Genomic DNA, 13,742 nt, shown 5'->3' with positions numbered 1-13,742 from the left:
CTTCTCAAATGCCTGGTGTGCACTCACTTCTTAACTCCTCCAGCCAGCAAGAATGGGGTTCTGCTTGAACCTCCCTGCTTTCTGAGAGAACATAGCCAAAATCAACCCCTTTTCTCTGCATATCATGGTAACATCTCTGCGTGAGCAGAATGCCAGTTTTTCCTGAGAAAATTTCCAGTCAACTGTATTAGGCTACAGTTATCTTACTGTGATGGTGGTATTATGGTGCATGAGCTCCTCTGCAGAAACCTCAAGTTCAAAGCTTAGTTACTCATTGAACTACTTGTTGGTTGAGTGAAGAAATTGCCAGGATGAGTTTCTCTGGCCTATGACATGCAAGATGCCATGCTCAAAAGATTATTATAATAGCCATTTCTTGCCTTAAAATACAGGAATCTACATGAGACTTATGACACAAACTGATGCCAAACTGACAGAGTCAAAACCAGATGTGACTGATCCAGAAATAAAACCAATCACATATTCTAAGCTGAACATGTTTCATACCCATAGATTGTAATTCAAGAGTGTTCCAGTTGATGCCATGGTCTGAAAGCCAAAGCCAACTTGGAAATCCTTGGGAAAAGGGAAACCCGCTGCACTCAGGCTCAGTGTTCCCTTCTTGGAGAAAGCTGCAGATCTGATGAGCTGAAAGAGAGATAATAATGCTTTCAGTGATTTTCCCTTTAATCAGAAGAAATGGCAACACGGGACAACTGCCCTATTCAACATAATTGCAACCGACTCCAATCAAAACCAAGCACAAGGCAAACTGCAAGTACAATTATTTCAGCACAGAATGGACCAACTGCATTGGTTTCACCAGCACTATGATCTGAGAAACTCTAAAGGGAGATGAGGGTTGCTGAGTATGAGCTGTTTGTCTCTAGCTAATCTTTGCATTGACATGATGGCTTTGAAAGTTTTCACATTTGGGGACACAAAAGTGAGCAGCTGGAGGAATTGTTCATAAGTACGGAGTTGTGCAGATGAGCTACATAACTGAAACTGTGTGAGTCATAGGACAGAATATACCTGGGCCTTTTTGAACAAAACACATTTTAATACATGAGAAGTCATACAGATACAGACAGAGAATGAAGTTCAGATCCTCTGCATAGGGAAACGGTCTGCAAAGAAATTGCTCTGTGAAAGGTTTAGATGCCACAAAGGCAAAGCAAATGAGCACAGACTTTCAGAGCAATGCCATAGTACGAAGGGCAAATGGGATCATGCACCATGTAAGCAGCAGTAAGTAGAAGCAGAAGGGTAGTTTTCATCTCTCCATGCAGCATTAGTTAAGCCAAGACTGAAATGTCACATTGTCCCATTTTAAAAAGAACGTGGCAAAACTCAAGGATGCACAGAAAATAATTATAAAACAGATGAGTGGAGCAATAGCCTATAAATGAGAGACTTCAGTGGAAGTAGAGTCTGCTTAGCTCTTTCAAGAAGAAGCATTGAGAGGTCATTTAATTAGGAAGCATAAGTACCTTGGCGAGAGGAAAGATCCTGAGTAGTATTAAGTAACTAAGTATTCTGGCCTAATCGATAACAGCAACTGGAAGCCAACAAGCTTACATGGTAAATATAATTCTTAATTGTACACAGTATTAATTAAGAGGTTGGACTACGTGCTGGAGCAAGCTATCACAGTAGGGGTGGAGTTTCCTTTCTTCCATATCTTCATACCAAGCCCAGGTTCTTTTATTACCATCACATGTTAACCAAATATAATTTTTGACCTAAGTAAAACATAATGGTCCAGGATTTATAGACAAACCAGACTCTATGAACTCCAGCAGAAGTTTTTAAGGAACTTTGTTAGTTACCTTCCAGTCATCTGAACATTTCTTGCTGACACCAACAGTCTCATCAAAAATAACAGATGCAGTGTTAGGGTTTTTCACATTCTTCATGCAGCCCCGGAATGGAGGTGTGGATATATTAAAGCTGGTTTCAGGGAGTGGAAGGAAAAAGAGTTCAGTAGCCTGGTATTTCAAAGCACACACCAGTATAGTAGCCTGTAAATGCTGACAATATAAAAAATAGAAAACCAGAACAAGAGCAATCCTTCTTCCTTCATGCTGATCAAACCCAGTCTTCAGGACACTCCAACAAAGATACCACCATTAGCCAAAAATCACAGATTATGATCATGTATTATACACTGGTTATTTTCATACCACATAAGATACCCAATACAGAGTGTGAAAGAAAGTGCCTAAGGAAAGAGTTTAGATGGATTTTCCATACAAAGCCTGTGTATTACAGTCTTTTCACAATTACTCACCGTTCCCGTAGAGAAGGTGGAATTCCACCTAGATAGTATTTAGTGAAAACGAAGACATTTATGTTGGCTTTAATATCAGGACTGACATGAACAGTATTCCTACTTCGGGCAAGCACCAAATGAATCTGAAATAGGTGAATAATGAGAATTACTTCACTCAGAAGAAACAAAAATCATTTAGCAGATTAAAAGTACTTCCACAGAGCAGGCCACAGTGTTGGGTTTTGTTTTTTCCTCCTCTTGCTTACTAGTGCCTTAAATCCAGAATAACCGCAGTAGTTCAAAGGTACTTTGCAAAATTTGGGCATTTAGCCAAAGCAAATGCCTAAGGAAAATGCTCTACTATCCAAATACAAGGTGAAGTTTTATTTTCCTCAGGAAGATTGCCCTTAAAATACACCTCACCTAAGATTCAGATATTGCCTTCTATTTGCAGCTGAAGATTCAGGAGCTGCTGCCTGATACAAAGACTAGGTCAGTCAGCTGGCTGGATGTTACTTGACCCAGCACAGCATAAAGACTCCCTCTAGCAGACCCTGCAACCTACACTGTTTAGTTAGAGATGTAGTAAGGAGAAAAGCAAGAATGAATCAACATGGCAATCACAGGTTTTAACAATGTCTTTACGATCTCACTCTAGTAGTGCTACAAAACAGCCAGGCTGAAGCTAAGCAGACAAGCAACAACAAAAAGAGTACAAAAAAGTGATCTCTCTAAAGAGCAGCCTGGCCTGAAGAAATAAACCCTTAGGTGGTGAAAACACTAATCTAAGTATTAAAATAATGTTAATAATTGCAATGTACACAGCTCGCTCTAAATAAAGCAATGCTCTGTCAAAGAGGTTTTTTCTTTGGTGGTTTTTCTGTTAAAACTGAACTTACTCACACGAAGGCACAACAGTAGAAAGATTCATTTTCACATGTCCAAACTAATCCCCAACAGTTTGATCCCCTCCATACAAAAGGAAAACTTCACAACTAAACTTACAACAACAAGCTGTTTAGTTTCAGCTAATGTGTATTTTTACAAATAATGATCACTTGATTGTTTAAAATTACATACTTGCTTATATGTTCCATCATTTACAGTTGCATTGGTTTCTATTTCTTTTGGAGGCTCAGAGCCAACTTTGTACCTAAAAACTGTATGACCATCTTTAATGAGCACACTGATGAACTGATCCTGCAGTAAAAAACAAAAAAGCCACCACAATTAAACTGCCAACATTTCATATATATTTCACTGACATGTGAATAATTGTAATGAAGCTATCTAGTTGTTTCAGTAAAGCTTTTGGGGGAAAAGATAACACAAAGCAGACTAAAACTTAAAATAATAACAACAAGAAGTAATAAACTGTTACAAACAGGTCTGATATCAGCTCCAGATGTGTTCTCCAAATCTCTAGAGGACTTTTTGTCATTTCAAGATGTCTACTGACTTTTTACAGCATTGAGAAATTATCCAGAACATGTCACAGTGATTGCAAACATGCCTATAGTATTATTAGATAAGTAGCATCACTGCTGTTTTGAGCAGCTTTTACAGGTATAAGTCACCACGTCACTTTCTAAATTCTTCCTTACTCTATTACCACCCATATCTAGATTTGGGAAGAGTGCCCTTCCACTTTTGGAGGATTTCAGTATTTCAAAGTTGGTTTGATTCAAATTACAACCTCCCTGCCTGTCCTCAGTTCTAAATTCTCTGCATGGCCTAATGGAGGAGCTACTTGGAATGATTTTTTTCTCAGCCTTGACAAAGTGAGTATTAAGCAGCCATTATAGATTCATAGAATATCTCAAGTTGGAAGGACCCATAAGGATCATCAAGTCCAACTCCCTGCTCCTCGTGGGACTACCTAAAACTAAACCATATGACATTAAAAATACAGCAGAATCTACTAATCTGCCACATGGACAAAAATAATACTTTTAAGAAATTTCCTTACAGTTACTACTAAATCTAACATGTTCTCGAGTAAGTGAAGATTTTAAAAATATTCTTGGACCACAAAACAGACAGAAGCATTCCACGAATTACCCCATTTGCTGCAAAAAACACAATGCCTTCATCTGCAGTAGTCTCAATTGTCTGCTCGTAGCGTACTCGGCTGTGGGTATTTGGTTCTTTCAGTGTGACACTGGCATAACCAGTACCTTCAAAATAGCTTTGGTCAGTCTCTTCTTTATACCTGTAATAATTCAGTGTCACAGATGTGAATATATGAGAGCAAAAACTATTACCACATGGACTTACTGTCATAATTTTAAAAAAGCTTAAGTTAAAGCATTTGGTACAGGGCCACTAACAGGGCCAAATTCTGATCTAACCCAAGAGAAAACCTTCCACTGGCTTCTATTGGATTTGCATACCGTCTTTACACAGGAAATCATTAGTGACTAACTTTTTTGCACTTAGTGTAATATTTACTTTATAAAGGAGGTGAATACATTAGTCCATGAATTGTGTCTGGGTATTATAACATCTAAATTGTTGGCCAGTGGGCTGAGATTGCCATAGATGTGAATCCTGCCAACACTGAGGATTTTCTCTAAGAAATGTAGTAATGACCAAGAGTTAGAAAAAAATCACTAGTTTAGCCACAGTGTTATTCTTCTGGATGTGAAAAGACAAGAATTCATAATGATAAAAATCGCAGAACTGTGAAACACTTCTGTGTTTATATCATACCTTCTGCAGGGTTGCACTTCAGTGGTATTCAGATTAAACGTCCTCTTGAAGTTGTAAAGGCTGATAATATGCTCGTTTAGGTTGTCTAATTCAATGCAGCCTTCATAATGAGGATAGTCTAGCTTTTGTGGAGGCTGCAAAATAGTGTCATCAAAAACATTCCGTCAACATCAGCTGACAAAATAGTACCTTGACATGTAACTGCTAAGACTTACTGCAAATATTAATAAGGCACAGAATATGACATTCTAAATGTAATAAAATTATTATATCTTTGTATATAATATCCAAACCATCTGATACCACCCTAGGAGTACTGCAGCACAATTTAAAGTAGAGTCAAATGGATGGATTAGGAATAGTACTTAGCAGGGCTGGACAGGTTTCATGCTGTCCTTGGCAGATGAAATACAATCACACTCCCTTCTTTGAGTTTTAGCATACTATAAGCCAGGCAGCTTCTGTAGGAAGTAGCATCTTGCATCCTGTCTATTCCTACTGACACGGATAAACTTTTACACAGCCTTTGAAAGACTGCTAGTTCCAATCTTTACTTGTAAGAACAACAGAATGATTAACACGGAAATCTCTTTTAAAGACTAAGCAACTCTTTGTACCCTAAAATCTGGTGGGTATCCTCCAACATAAAAGACAACAGTGCTGGGATCAAGATTTAGGAGAGTGTCACTGCCTCCACTGCTTGCAGTCAAAGGGCTTGCATAGTCTGGAGAAGTGGACGTTGCTGCTTTGATGTAATTCAGCCTTACATACTGGTAAATCCTAAAACCAAAACAGATGGGCAAAATATCACATCACACTAATAAAAGATGTTCTTAACAGGTTTTGGAAAAGACTGTTGTGCACTGTGGATCTTATACCTTTCAAACTTAACTTGATCCATAACGGCTTCCTCAGTTTCGCTTTGAGTCACAAACGGCTGCACATCTATTTCTACATCACCATCTCCCAGGTTATAGACACAAGTGAGGTGACCATCCTTCACAGCCATACCAATATAGTCCTTGGAAGCCTAAGAATAGCAAAGCAAATAATCATTAATAAATGATTAATGTTAATGAAGACAAAATACAGCAGCACTTCCTCAGAGACATCATCACACTGTGCATGAGTCATAAGAAATCCAACCACCTAATGATAAGAATTGTTATTAAGTTTATCAGTTCTGGGAAGAAAAAATTGTTATCTTGCATGTTGCACTGATTCAATGAATAATGTGTTGCACTGATTCAGTGAATATAGTCATAAATTAATTGAAGAGACACATGTGGCTTTTTATTTTTATAACAACAGTAGCTAAAATAATTTTCACATTTGTAACATCTCCCAGCTAAAGCCATGAAAACATGGCACCTTTACTAAAAATTACTCAGCGTCTCTGAAATAAAAAAGATGTTTGGATAACACTCAAAGACAATGGTTCCTACTGAGGTGACTGGAAGCAGTCATTTTGCCAAATAATTCACATTTTATTTCTCCAACATACCATATTTCACAAGTAACAATTAAAATGCTGTCAACAGATATCCTGGCCAGATATTCAGGGGATAAAAAGGTGAAATCCAGTGTAGAACAACTACCTTTAAACAGCTTTCTGTGTATGCACAAGACTCACTAGAGATACAGCTGCTATCAGATAACAAGACTTAAAAATACATAGTTAGGAACCACATGCAGGAAATTTTTTAAATGTTTGATAGTGCTTGAGCAAGCCTGAATGCACAAGCAGGTACGTACTATTCTGCATATTCAGAAGAGAAAGAAATTAAGAGCTAAGGGACTGAATTTTAGAACTTAAAAAAAAAAGACCTTAAAAAACTCCATTTTTTTCTTAACCAACAGGGAAACTCACAGTGGCTTATACTGTGAAAAGAGTCAAAGCTCTGACACAGTAGTAGGGCTGAGTTTGTGCTGACTGCTGCAGAACCTGATACTTCTGACAAGACTGTATGATGGTATCCATGACTGAGAAGTAACTTCCAGAGGAGCAAAACAGCAAAGCATCAAAAGGCAAATCAGTCAGTCACCCAACAAGTTACTTTGCCAGTTGAGGAATAACTATTCTTCACAAAACACTTCTGCCACCACATAATGGCAATTATAAAGAAATGGGCCAACAGTAGCTATAAACTTCAGTCAAAATAAATCATTTCCCATTTGTTTCTCAAAGCATGTTGTCTGTTCTAAAAATCAGATTAAATCTCAAAATATACCTACATCTTTATTGCCCAGGTACAGTACAAACTTATTTGATGCCCTCTGGGAGGTGTCTAATCTTGTCTCAGGTCTTTGGAGAAAGAAAGAAAGTGAAGTATAGCCTTTCAGATCTTCAAGGTTGCTCGGAGGTCGAACCTCTACACCAGAGCTGCCATTGAACCTCATAGGAATAGCAACCTGTTAAGAAAAAACAAAAGTCAGTACATTGTAATTATGTATTGCTACTATTCCTACTTATTTCACTGTTGTGTTTAATTGCAAAGTAACCTATTATATATCCTAGTCATGTTACAGCCATCAATTACTACAGATTTGGACTCTGATGCTACAAAACAATATAATTAGGAAACACACTGAATAATACAGTATTCTGTATTATCAATACTTAACACAGCACTTTTTTATTCCAGACATCAATTAATCAACCCTTACTGCGCCTCTGACAAGTAATTGTTACCTTCATGAAACAGACAGGGAAGGACATGCCCTGCAGCTCTAAAGAGCAAGCCTATGAATTATTTAGATGTCTACATACATATCCTGGTGCTTCACTTAGCTGGACTTGACTGTCTGCTGGAAATTATAATGCACCTCTGATACTAATAAAGACACGTCCTATTACAGCTATTTACACCATGGTCACAGATTCCTCTTATTCATTCTAACTGTAGGTTACTTGTGATGACCTCAGTTATGCTTCTCTGGGACCTGAGACGATGCTATCCCTTGAGCAACTACAGCAGTTGCTTAAATAGAGTAAGGGCAGTCTAATAAGAAGATGCTAGTAGCTGACTCCTAACGTCATGGGGCAGCTGGAGACGTGAGAGCACAGGGCTACACAACTCATATGGGAATGCCAGTGTTCCACTGGCCATGCGTGGGTGGAGAGCCCTGCCTCTAAGCTGCAGAGCCAACTCTACCCCTCCTGCCAAAGCCAACACAATGTACCTTGGAAGGCGAGAGGCTATTGTACAAGTAAGTATTACAGAGATGACCTGGGAAAAAACCTTATGGGAGGAGGATGCAGCAGGATGCTACTGCATCCACTCATTTTTATGCACAAATTATTATGCTTTCCATCATCACAGTTAGTTTAAGTGCTGGGTGGTGCTGTTGAATTAAATTTATGTCTGATCTTTCACACATGTTTTAACAAAATGATTTAGAAAGAGAAAGGAACAAAAGTACTGCTGTTCCAAACCACCGAGGTCAAACATGATTGCAATGTTCAGGAGGACAGACCTTATTTGCAGCATCTCTTGCCTGCTGAATCAGCTCTCTTATGCGATTTACGTTCTCAGAGATGTTGCTTATTGGCATCAGCTGTTGGTTGATACTCTCGATCTTGCTGAACAGATCTGGAAGTTTGTTTGTCAATTTTTTTACTGCAATGAAAGAAAAAAATCACTGATGATAGAAAGGAGGAGGAAAACAGATGCGAAAATATGATATGACTACATGATTATCAGAAAAGCAGTGAGCAGGGTGATGACAGAACTGTTTTCATTAGTCCTACAATATTAGGAAGCCCTCACTGAAACTAGCAGTTTATACAGAGGTTACTGTACTCCTGGAATTTGTGGCCAAAGGTATTTGCAGAAGCAGACAGAATCAGCAGTTCCAAAAACGTATTAGATAAATTCAGGTCCAGAAAGAAATATTAAATAGAACAGACAGCGATGTGCTCTCCAACATTATTATCCAGTGACTGTGGATGCTAGGGGAGGATGAGGATAATGGACAGCAGACAGGGGTCAGGCTTATGTGCACTCTTGGAGTAGCATCTCCTGCTGCCACTGTTGGAGAGTAAATACTGGGGTAGGCAGACTGCTGGCCTGACCGAGTAAGGCATGTCTTATATTCTTGTGTCAGGATTGCTAGTCATCACAATTCAGTAGTGAGCCTTACAGTATATGGGCAGGTTGTTTCAGGAGAAAAGGAGATACTATAAGAACTTCAACTTCCATTAAAACAGGAAACAATTTTTCATCTCCTGTGACTGAAAAAAATAAAAAGCCTGAAAGTATTAGCAGACTGCAACCCTATGCAGAAGGCAAATAAAAAGAAATCCAGACCTGGTATTTTTCTAAATATGACTTCTAAGCCAGTCTTGTAACTGCAGGGATGACTTACGGCTCTGCAATAACATGCAGGACTAGCTCCTGTATTTATCTTATTTAAAATGTTTTCTCTCACTTGACTTTATCAGACAAAGTTGCTGAAAAGATGAAAAAAGATGCTGTTTGGGATTGTGATTGTCCCTTATTTTCTATTCAACACAGGCTCTATGCAATCTACTTCACTTAATTTCAGCTAACAGATATCTAGCCTAAGCTAGCTGTCTAGGTCCCTTCTTTAGTCAGTGTAGTAGAAAATCACAGAATCACAGAGTGCCTGAGGTTGGAAGGGACCTCTGGAGGTCATCTTGTCCAAATCCAGTGCTCAAGCAGAGCCACCTCAAGCCAGCTGCTCAGAATTGTGTCTAGACAGCTTTTGAGTATCTTCAAGGATGGTGACTCCACAATGTCTCTGGGAAACCTGTGCCAGTGCTCGGTCACCCTCACTGTAAAAAAGTGTTTCCTGATGTTCAGAAGGAACCTCCTGTGTTTCAGCCTTTGCTGCAAGGGTACGTTGCTGGCTCATGTTCAACTTGGTGCCCACCAGGACCCCCAGGTCCTTTTCTCCAAAGCTGCTTTTCAGCTTGGTCACCCCCCCAGCATATACTGGTGCATGGGGTTGTTTTTCCTCTGGTGCAGGACTTCTCCTTGTTGAACTTCATGAGGTTCCTGTCAGCCCATTTCTGCAGCCTGTTGAGGTCCCTCTGGATGGCAGCATCCAGAGGTATATCAGCCACTCCTCCCGGTTTTGTGTCATGGGCAAACTTGCTGAGGGTACACTCTGCCCCATCATCCAGATCATTAATGAAGATGTTAAACAGGATTGGAGCCAGTACTGAACCCTGGGGTAACCTGCTAGTCACTGGCCTCCAAGTCTTTAGAGACCAGTCATGGTATCAGCTTTTAACATATACCACAGGATGGCCTGAATCACCTTCTGCAGCACCTGTCCCTTTCCACTGGCAATAAAGGAAGCTCAGAATACTAGCTTAGGCTAGGTGCCTAGCTTTTGGATGACTAAAACTTCTGCCGCAAAACTGACCATGTTCACCTGACAGTGACATGGCAGGTCTCAGATAGCACCTGCAATACCTGAATTGTTTGCCTCCATCAATGCTTTACTGAAGCCAGCACTCTGTGTGCTTCCATAGGTGCTCTTCATTTTCTCCACATCTGCTTGAATTGGGAGCAGTTCATCCAATACGTTATTTGTGACATCCTTGGCCCTTTTTACCATGTTCTTTGCACTGGTGATGATGCTGTCAATGTCATCTGAAAAATACACAAATGCATGTGCAGATTCTTATAGTAATAAATGAAAGAGGCAAAGCAGACGTGATCAGTAAGTAACTGACCTCTGTTTATCCCATTGAGATTATTTTGAAGAGTGACAAGATCAATTTGCAGTGTATTCTTCTTTCCATCAGCAACACTGAGTCTTTGCTTTATGTCTTCAAGGGTTGGACCAATAGCTGCAAAACAGTGAATGTCCTGTATGAATTTTAAACAGAAATACCACCTCTCTGTTGGACAGGTGGTGTTGCAGCACCAGCCTGCACTCCTACACAGCTCGTGTCACCACTGAGCATTGAACGCACTGCAAAACAAATACAAGGCAAAGGATTTGCCTTGGAGTACTGCAAGGACAGGAGTACTGCAAAAGTGTATAGCATAGCAGAGGTAGGAAATCCACTTTCTCGCCTTTTTGCCATTGGAAATAACCATCACAAGATGTCCCACTGTAATGGAACTAGCCTCTTCTGGTTAAATATATGCTGCAGAGCTTTGATGAACTGTGAAAATTCTTGGTTCAATGAAAGCTTGTCATGCTGTGCCAACATTTCTACTATCACTTTCTTTCTTGGTACCTTGCAATGTCCTTTCAGTCTCCTGTGCTTGATTCAAAAGTGTACTGCTCTCGGTTTTTAACTTTGCAGCTTTTCCTGATAGGTCTTCTCTCTTCACAGTCTGGTAATAGAAGCACAGTACTGTAAGACTGCTTTAATAATTATACTAAAATTTAAAGAGTAAAAGAGAGAGCCCAATCCAGTTTAAAAAACCAACTATACAAGGGCAGAGATTTCATGTGAAGAACACCACGTTAAATAACAATTATCAAGATTAATTTAAGCATAATACAACCCTGGTCTTTAGCAAACTTCTGACAGATTTTGGGGCATTCAGAAGAAATTACCAGCACACAGCTGTTAGATACTACTCCTCTGCTGAAGAGCTAAAATACCTAGTCATTTTAGATACCTAAAATCACCATCAGTGATTACTGAGCTTGCCTTATGCAGATCTCTTTATTTTCCACTGAAAGGAACAGTTAGCATTCATATGGACAGCTTCATCAGAAAGGCAGTAACTAGCTTGTTTAGTGCTGAACCAAGGGTAATTCATGAACATGCAGAATAGCAGCTCATATAATGCCCACAGACAAATACAGAACGCCAAGACACACAGGTCTTTTTCTGGTGCCTCTCCGATAGTTAAAAAAAAAAATCTAATTGTAACAAGTATACCATCATTTGGCCACTTACAGGTACTTACCGATAAAGCTGAGTCAGCTGCATTCCCAGCTTTGTTGGCCGCTTCCTCTGCCGCTTTGATGGCATTAATAATATTGTCATAGGCAGTAGAAGCTTCCACAGCACAGCCTACCAACTCGTCCTTCCTGGCACTGTTCTTTATTCTGTGGGAAACAGGGTGAAAAATGCAGCCTTCTGCAAAGACTGTGGACTTTGAGAAGTATTGTGAACAGACCTGAACTCAGTATTTTCTAAGTAATGCCAATACGGAAAATGTTTTTAAGTTAGATCTGTAATTTCATTCTGCAAAAATATCAAACTTGGAGGCAGACCAATATGAAGAGATTCTTCAGAAGATGCGATAAATTCAGGCGTGTGGAAAAGCACAACTGTGGGCCTCCAAAGCAGTCTTTAAATGATTAAGATAGGGAGAATTCACCAAGGCACAAGGTCAATAAGCCACCTTGATCACAGCCCCCCAAATACACTTCAGTTCAGAGGATTTCAGAAAACTGTAGCTTCCAGATCATCTCTGGCTGCTCCAGCATCCTACAGGAGCGGCAGATGGAGCACAAGATGGAGCAACAAGACCTCTTGTATTTTCCCCAAGAACCAGCACAGCAGCTCTGGAACCTGAAACAACAGACAAAATCTCTTCTACCCACTCCCCATGAGGTATGCAACTGCCCAGTATTAGCTGCCTTGTATTTGTGAGAACAGTGTCTTCTTCACTAAAAAAATCACACCGAAAACTAACAAAAAATGAACGAAAATGTATTTTTTAACCAAGAATTTTCCAGCTGAGTTAGGTATTTTGGAATTTAACTTTTTGAGAGTTTCTAGTTGGTGTAATGACAAAATGCAAACAATTTGCACAGGGAAAAAAAAAAAAAATCGGGATTTCACTTTTTTCATTTTGTTCTGGTGTACCATAGAAGGCCTCCAAAACCTCACTCATAATTCCAAGTTAAAGTACAAGTAATAGAAAGAAACACTTGCTTCATATAAAGTTTATCATATTTTTGCCTTTCTAGAAGATTCCTTGAAGGATGAGAAAACTATAGGAAGTATTTTCCTCACTAATGCTAAAGAGGTGTGTCTGAAGACTGCCAAGATGGCATTTCTTCCAATTATTTGCCCCAATTCATTGACATCATAAAAGTATCCCTGAGTATGAGTACAGGAAACAATACTACAAAAAATATATTCTAAACGTCTTCCCACGCTGTACATGAGGATTTTCTCTTGTTAGTAAGAAGTTAATGAAGTGTTAGTGCAGTAATATAAAACTGTATTATGGGAGTCCCCACTTCTGGGGTGGGGGGGGGAAATCAGGAAAAATACAGAAAGACCTGGTTTGTGGGGAAAAAAGAAAAGAAAACATCTGTACATCATGAAGAAGCAGAAAAAGACAAACTTAATTTCTTTTTAACTTTGCAAATCGTCATTAAAGCAAGTGAAGTTACAGACAAAGCATTGCAACCATGGATGTTAAATACAAAAATTGCTCATTTACAGGAATGGCAACATACTCTTCCAGTTGTTTTGCCAAGTCTTGCAAAGATTTGGCATGTTCCTCAGCCCTCACCACCAATGGTTCTTTGCTTGCTGATAAGGAGTGATTTGTCAGCTTTTCATTCATATCCTTCCTTGCTCCATCCAGCTGAGCAGCCAGGCTTTCATACTCCTACAGGTTTATAAAAATAAAATTTTATCTGTATTCATACACGTTTGATTTTGTCCTTGTCTCCTTCAGTGTTACATATACCTTGCACCTGAGGAGACCAAGGGGAAAAACATTCCCTTCCAACTTACTCTGCAGGTTAGTGGAAACAGCTGGTAGTCATTACATTATGCTTCCAGACCCATTAT

At 39.4% G+C, this 13,742-nt stretch overlaps 1 protein-coding gene across 2 annotated transcripts in view; it reads right to left on the bottom strand.

The window, feature by feature from the left end:
* The window catches only part of LAMA3 (laminin subunit alpha 3), a 124,412-nt gene that overhangs the window by 8,879 nt on the left and 101,791 nt on the right, over positions 1-13,742 (bottom strand). For both annotated transcript variants that reach the window (XM_052787573.1, XM_052787572.1), the window contains 15 exons: positions 13,403-13,557; positions 11,893-12,034; positions 11,208-11,307; positions 10,695-10,811; positions 10,432-10,611; positions 8,465-8,607; positions 7,223-7,399; positions 5,866-6,017; positions 5,605-5,767; positions 4,988-5,121; positions 4,337-4,487; positions 3,356-3,475; positions 2,294-2,418; positions 1,833-1,953; positions 508-648 (listed from right to left, as the gene is read on the bottom strand). In XM_052787573.1, the coding sequence (XP_052643533.1) occupies positions 508-648; positions 1,833-1,953; positions 2,294-2,418; positions 3,356-3,475; positions 4,337-4,487; positions 4,988-5,121; positions 5,605-5,767; positions 5,866-6,017; positions 7,223-7,399; positions 8,465-8,607; positions 10,432-10,611; positions 10,695-10,811; positions 11,208-11,307; positions 11,893-12,034; positions 13,403-13,557 (2,121 nt within the window). The remainder of the gene's footprint in view (positions 1-507; positions 649-1,832; positions 1,954-2,293; positions 2,419-3,355; positions 3,476-4,336; positions 4,488-4,987; positions 5,122-5,604; positions 5,768-5,865; positions 6,018-7,222; positions 7,400-8,464; positions 8,608-10,431; positions 10,612-10,694; positions 10,812-11,207; positions 11,308-11,892; positions 12,035-13,402; positions 13,558-13,742) is intronic.

The sequence above is a fragment of the Harpia harpyja genome, chromosome 5, assembly GCF_026419915.1.
Source record: "Harpia harpyja isolate bHarHar1 chromosome 5, bHarHar1 primary haplotype, whole genome shotgun sequence".
Lineage (NCBI taxonomy): Eukaryota > Metazoa > Chordata > Aves > Accipitriformes > Accipitridae > Harpia > Harpia harpyja.
This window is presented reverse-complemented; position numbering and strand designations above follow the sequence as displayed.